At 51.5% G+C, this 6,349-nt stretch overlaps 1 protein-coding gene across 1 annotated transcript; it reads left to right on the top strand.

Moving 5' to 3' along the window:
• The first annotated feature begins 3,946 nt into the window (after positions 1-3,946).
• On the top strand, positions 3,947-5,907 carry DAND5 (DAN domain BMP antagonist family member 5). The gene is made up of 2 exons (XM_038771148.1): positions 3,947-4,408; positions 5,140-5,907. The coding sequence occupies exons 1-2, from the start codon at positions 3,947-3,949 to the stop codon at positions 5,392-5,394; spliced, it is 717 nt and encodes a 238-aa protein (XP_038627076.1). The 3' UTR covers positions 5,395-5,907.
• Positions 5,908-6,349: the final 442 nt, after the last annotated feature.

Here is a 6,349-nt window from a genome sequence, read left to right as displayed (position 1 = left end):
CTGTGTGCAGAGCACTGTACTAAGCACTTGGAAGAGTACAATGAAACAATGAACAGACAAATTCCTTGCCCACAATGAGCTTACAGTCTAGTGGGGGGAGACAGACATTAATATAAATAAATAAATTACAGCTACCTGCATAAATGCTGTGGGGCTGGGAGAGGGGATGAATAAAGGGAGCAAGTCAGGGCGACCCAGAAGGGAGTGGGAAAAGAGGAAAGCGGGGCTTAGTCAGGAAAGGCCTCTTGGAGGAGATGTACTTTCAGTAAGGCTTTGAAGGGGGAGAGAGTAATCATCTGTCAGATTTGAGGAGGGAGGGCGTTCCAGGCCAGAGGCAGGACGTGGGCAAGGGCTCAGCAGCGAGATAGATGAGATTGAGGTACAGTAAGAAGGTTAGCATTGAAGAAGCAAAGTGTGCAGGCTGGGTTGTAGTAGGAGAATAGCAAGATGAAGTAGGAGCGGGCAAGGTGATTGAGTGCTTTAAAGCCAATGGTGAGGAGTTTTTGTTTGATGTGGAGGTGGTTGGGGAACCACTGGAGTTTTTTGAGTGGGGAAACATGTCTTGAAGTTTTTGTAGCAAAATGATCCGGGCAGCAGAGTGAAGTATGGACTGGAGTAGGGAGAGACAGGAGGCTGGGAGGTCATTGAGGAGGCTGGTACAATAATCAAGGTGGGAGAGGATAAGTGATTGTGTTAACATGGTAGCAGTTTGGATGGAGAGGAAAGAGCGGATTTTAGCGATGTCGTGAAGGTGCAACTGACGGGACTTAGTGATGGATTGAATATGTGGGTTGAATGAGAGAGAGGAGTCAAGGATAACGCCGAGGTTATGGGCTTGTGAGACAGGATGGTGGTGCCATCAGCAGTGATGGGAAAGTCAACAGGAGGACAGGGTTTGGGAGGGAAGATAAGGAGTTCTGCTTTGGACATGTTAAGCTTGAGGTGATGGGAGGACAAGCAGAGATGTCTTGAAGGCAGAAGGAAATGCGAGACTGCTGAGAAGGAGAGAGATTAGGGCTGGAGATGTAGATTTGGGTGTCATCCACATAGAGATGGTAGTTGAAGCCATGGGAGCAAATGAGTTCCCCAAGGGAGTGGGTGTGGATGGGGAATAGAAGGGGCCCCAGAACTGAACCTTGAGGGACAGTTAGGGGGTGGGAGGCAGAGATGGAGCCCGCTAAGGAGACTGAGAATGAGCAGCCAGAGAAATTAGAGGAGAACCAGGAGAAGACACAGTCAGTGAAACCAAGGTTGGATAATGTTTCCAGGAGAGGGGGGTGGTAGACAGTGTTGAAGGCAGCTGAGTGGTCGAGGAGGATTAGGATGGAATAGAGGCTGTTGGATTTAGCAAGGAGATCATTGGTGACCTTTGAGAATAAGCGCTTAACAAATACCACAGTTATTAAATACCATTTTAAAAAGTGTTTTGCACAGTGCTCTGCACACAGTAAATGCTCGATAGATACAATTGATTGATTGGCCACCGGGACCCTCACCTTAGGGGCGCCTTGGCTCAGCTCCAGCCCTGATCTCAGAAATATAGGGGGAGTGCAGGCCTTTGGCTCACTTCATCACTGTCTCTTCACTTGTCTTGCAGTTCCCCTCAGCTTCTACTACTGCACAGTCTGTTGCACAAAGTAGACCCTAAATAGATATTGTTATTACTAATAATAATTGTGGTATTTGTGAAGTGCCACTGGATTAAGCACTGGGATAAGGTATATAAGATCATCAGGTCCCACGTGGGCCTCACAGTCCTAAGTAGGTGGGAGAAGAGGTATTGCATCCTGAGGCAACTGAGGCACAGAGAAGTTAAGTGACTTGCCCAAGGCAAGTGGCAGAGCTGGGATGAGAACCCAGGTCTTCTGATTCCCAGGCCCGGGGTTTTTTCCTCTAGGCGTCGTTGCTTCCCCTGACCACTTCAACACTTCAACCCTGGCCGCTCGCTGCTTCAATTCGGTTAACCCAAGGTGGGTCAGGCTAGAGTAGACGCCCGCACCCTACCTGAGATGCCAGCCAGGTCAGTCCAGGCTCCTGCCGTCCAATCTCCGCCCTGGCAGACTTCTGGCCAGAGCCAGTCTACCTGAAAGCCTCCCCAGTACCCTGCAATCCGTAGACGAAGACACTAGGGGGCGGTACCTCTCTCTTGGACAGGCCGGGAAGCTGCTCACTTTCCAAAGGGAATCCGAAGAGAAGCCAGGAATTTCCACAGCTCTTGGGCAGATCCGCCCTACCGGCTGGGAAATGTGGAGTCCTATCCCAGTCCTTGTTCTCACGACAGGAGGGGTGGGAAAGTCCTGTGCATATCCTCACCTGGGTGCGAAGCTATAGGAGGGGGTAGGCGATCCTGTATTCCTAAGGCTCCCCCAGGAGAGGGAGAAATGGGGTGAGGGAAGGAAGGCAGCGAGTGAAGAGTTTCCCACCCAGCCCACAGCAGTTCCAAGTCCCCCAGTACTTTCTTCCTACTTGCTTTATACTCTGCCATTTCCCCTATCTGTAATTTATTTTAATGTCTGTCTCCTCCACTAGACAGAATGTAATCTCCTCGAGGACAGTAATTGAATCTCCTAACTCTATTGTACGGTACTCTCCCAAGCGCTTAGTAATAATGATGATGGCATTTATTAAGCGCTTACTATGTGCAAAGCACTGTTGTAAGCGCTGGGGAGGTTACACGGTGATCAGATTGTCCCACGGGGGGCTCACAGTCTTAATCCCCATTTTACAGATGAGGTAACTGAGGCACAGAGAAGTTAAATGACTTGCCCAAAGTCACACAGCTGACAATTGGTGGAGCTGGGATTTGAACCCATGACCTCTGACTCCAAAGCCCGTGCTCTTTCCACTGAGCCACACTGCTTAATTCGGTGCTCCACACATAATAAATGCTCAATGAATACAATTGATTGATTGATACCTGACTCATGTGTTGGGTGGGCATCTAGATCTAATCCACCTGTAATATACAGGGCCCTCTGAGGGGTCCTTGTGTTTTCTCCCAAAGGGGACAAGACTTGAGGACTCTAGGGGAGGGTATACCAAGCCTTCTCTGCCCTGGATCCCTAGATTTGCTCCAGAGCACAGGAGTGTGACCAAAGTGACAATGAAATAGTTATCACAACTGCCTTCATGTAGGAGACTGTAAGCTTGGTGTAGACAGGGAATGGGTCTACCTACTCTCTTATATTGGACTCTCCCAAGGGTTTAGTACACAGTAAGCACTCAATAAATACGATTGATTGATTAAGAAAGGAGGGCTCCTTGGGAAACTGAGTTTTGTTATGGAGATCTCTCCTAATCCCACTTTACAATCTCCCCTATTTGAATTGTAAACTCCTTGAGGGCAGAGTTTGTGTCAGGTAAAGAATTATGACTTTTTTTATTTTTTGTGAGGGGTTCCTTCAAGCTTATAGTAGAACCCTCTTCACCCAATATTCAATACTGTTGATGATGCTGTTTGACCTCAGCTGAGGTCAAAATTGGGGTAAGGGAAAGGGCCTTTCCTCTCAGCTCCTTTCTTCCCTCCTTCCCACCCACCTTGAACTGATCATGGAACCTAGAAATCCTGTCATCCAAGGCTTCCCCACCTTCCCCAACTCCCTCCCAACTAGATGAGCACCTGGCTCAACTCAACCCCAGCCAAGGAGTCTGGGGAGGTGGGAACCTGGTCAGGGGTAATTTGTTCTCCTCCCACCTCAGTGAGCCGTGAAGTGGTCCCCCAGCCCCCTGCCTGGCCTCCTTCCCCGCCCCCTAACCCCACCCTTTGGGAGCAGGAAGGCAGTCTTAGAACCCTGGCCTATTTAGGGAGGGACTCGGCCCTGAACCAAGTTCCCCACACTGACAGCAGGGTCGTCCATTTGGACCCTGAGCCTAAGTCCAAGTACAGTTAGCCGTAAAGCAGAGACGTGGGTCAAGAGACAGACAGGCGAAGGTGCCCTGCCTGAAGATGCTCATCAGCCAGCTCACTGCCCTGCTGAGTGTCCTCTGGGGGACCCAAGCCTGTAGCCGGACCTCGGAGCTGCCCCCTCTGTTTATGCCCCGGCAAACCCCACCAGATGCCCCGGCACCCATCCCAGAAGAGGCCGCCTTCCAGTCCCCTACTTTGACTGGGGGCTCTGCTGATGGGGCTGAGGGGCTCGCCAAGGGGCACCGGCAGCACCCACCTCCCAGAAGTGCTCAGGTGTCCTCTGCTCCCACCAGAGCCCGCAGCAGCTGGGAGGCTTTCCTAGGACTGCAGTCCAGCAGGGTGTCCCAAGGGTCTTCTAGTCCCATCCTGCGAGAGCCTGGCAAGCGTGGGCTTCTGAGAAAGCAGATGCCCCTGAAATGGGAAAGAGAATCTGCCATGCCTCTGCCCCTCACCCCTCAGGATGTCACCAAGGAGAAGTGTCAGGCAATACCCTTCACTCAGGTGAGCTGGGCTGGGGTAGTGGCCAGGGAGAAGCTGGGGAGGAGGTGGTCCCGGGCCTGGGAATCAGAAGGTCGTGGGTTCTAACTCTGGCTCTGATGCATGTCTTCTGTACGACCTTGGGGGAGTCAGTTCACTTCTCTGTGCCTCAGTTACCTCATCTGGAAAATGGGGCTTGAAACAGGGAGCCAGATGTGGGACAGGGACCGTGTCCAGCCTGATTTGCCTTGTATCCACCCCAGTGCTTAGTACAGTGCCTGGCACACAGTAAGCACTTAATACCACAATTATTTATTAGTATTCTTATTAGGGATTTTTGCCATTTTGGAAATGTGCTGAAAGTTGTTTCCAAATTTCCAACTTCCTCCCTCCCTCCTGTAATTCTGCCCTTCATTCCTCACATAGACTGTGAGCCCCTTGTGGAACAGGGACTGTGTCTGGCATGATGACCTTGTATCTACCCCAGTGCTTATAACAGTACTTGACAAATAGTAAGTGCTTAACAAAGCCAATAATAATAATAATACTTATAATAATTCACTCACTCCTCCCCACCCAACCCTTCCTCTCCTCCCCTAACCATCCTTCCCTACTTCTGCAATTCTCCATTTTCCCCAGTCTGTGCCCAAAATGCCTAATTCTGAGACTTAGCAAACCAAACAGCACCCTTGCCTTTCCTGGCTCCCTCCACTGACTCTGCATCATTCTCTCCCCCTCCCTGACCCCGGACCCAGGTGGTCTCCTGGCCCGGCTGCAAATCCATAAAACTCCAGAACAAGTTCTGCTTTGGCCACTGCAGTTCCTTCTACATCCCCAGCGCGACTCCCCTCAGCTCAGCCCAGCCCCATCTGTGCAACAGCTGCATGCCCGCCCGGAAACGCCGGGTTCCCGTGCTCCTGTGGTGTCAGACGGACGGCGCTGCTTTCCACAAGCAGGTGAAGGTGGCAGTCTCACTGGTAGAGGGCTGCCGATGCTTCACACACATTTAAGTGTGGGGTCTTGACCTCTCCATCTCCCCCCCGCCCTTCCAAGTCATGCTGCCTCCTCACACACGCACACTGGTCCTCGCTATCCACCCTGTTCACCCCCACGCTCAAGTGATGTCAGGGGTGGGGTTGGGTTGCCCACCAGCTCATCCTTCATAACTGCCATCACTCCTGGAGCTGTCTCTCAGCTTGGATCCCCTGCCTGCTGAAGGGCCCGTCTTTCCCTGAGGTGACACCGAGCTCCTCCTCATAGACTCTGGTGACGAAAGGCCCATCTTGCCTGACCCATGTTTGACTCTGACATGGGGGAGCTGGACTCTCAGGGATAACCAGAATCTAAGGGCAGGAAGGGCATTCCCTCCTGGTCCCCATAACCCCCTCCGCCCTACACCTGGGGGTCTGAGCCTTACCCCTCGGCCTTCTGGACTGTATTTAGATGAGAAGAAGGTGTCTCCAGTATCACAGTCAGGCCCATAATTCTCCTGCTCCTTCCACTGGCTCAATCCCAACCGGAGACAGTTCCCAAAGGATTAAAAAGCTGATTATGAGAGGCTCATCTCCCTGCCGTGTGTATCTCGTCATTTCTCCCAACTGGTGAATCATCTCAACTGGACTTCTTTGCTGTGTAGAGGGCTGAGGAGAAGGACAGTGGAGGGATGGGTTGGGGAGAATGGAGAGAAGCAGAGGCTGGGGCTTGGGACACCTAAGCTGGGCTCTGGATTCTTAATGTCTGTGTGTGGTGTGAGAATCTTCTCTGGATCCTGCCTGATACCTCGGAGAGGATGAGAGGTCCTGGAAGGCTGGGATATGTCTACTCTGGAGAGAGAGACTCTAATGTTAGAGCCCGCATCTGAGGGGACTTAATGTTATCTAAATAAGGTCCGGTGATAAGATCAAAGGGCTGAGAGGGAAGACTGAAGAGATAGTTGCATTTAGTTAGCCTTCCCTCCTCCTTCCA

The sequence above is a fragment of the Tachyglossus aculeatus genome, chromosome X2, assembly GCF_015852505.1.
Source record: "Tachyglossus aculeatus isolate mTacAcu1 chromosome X2, mTacAcu1.pri, whole genome shotgun sequence".
NCBI lineage: Eukaryota > Metazoa > Chordata > Mammalia > Monotremata > Tachyglossidae > Tachyglossus > Tachyglossus aculeatus.
This window is presented reverse-complemented; position numbering and strand designations above follow the sequence as displayed.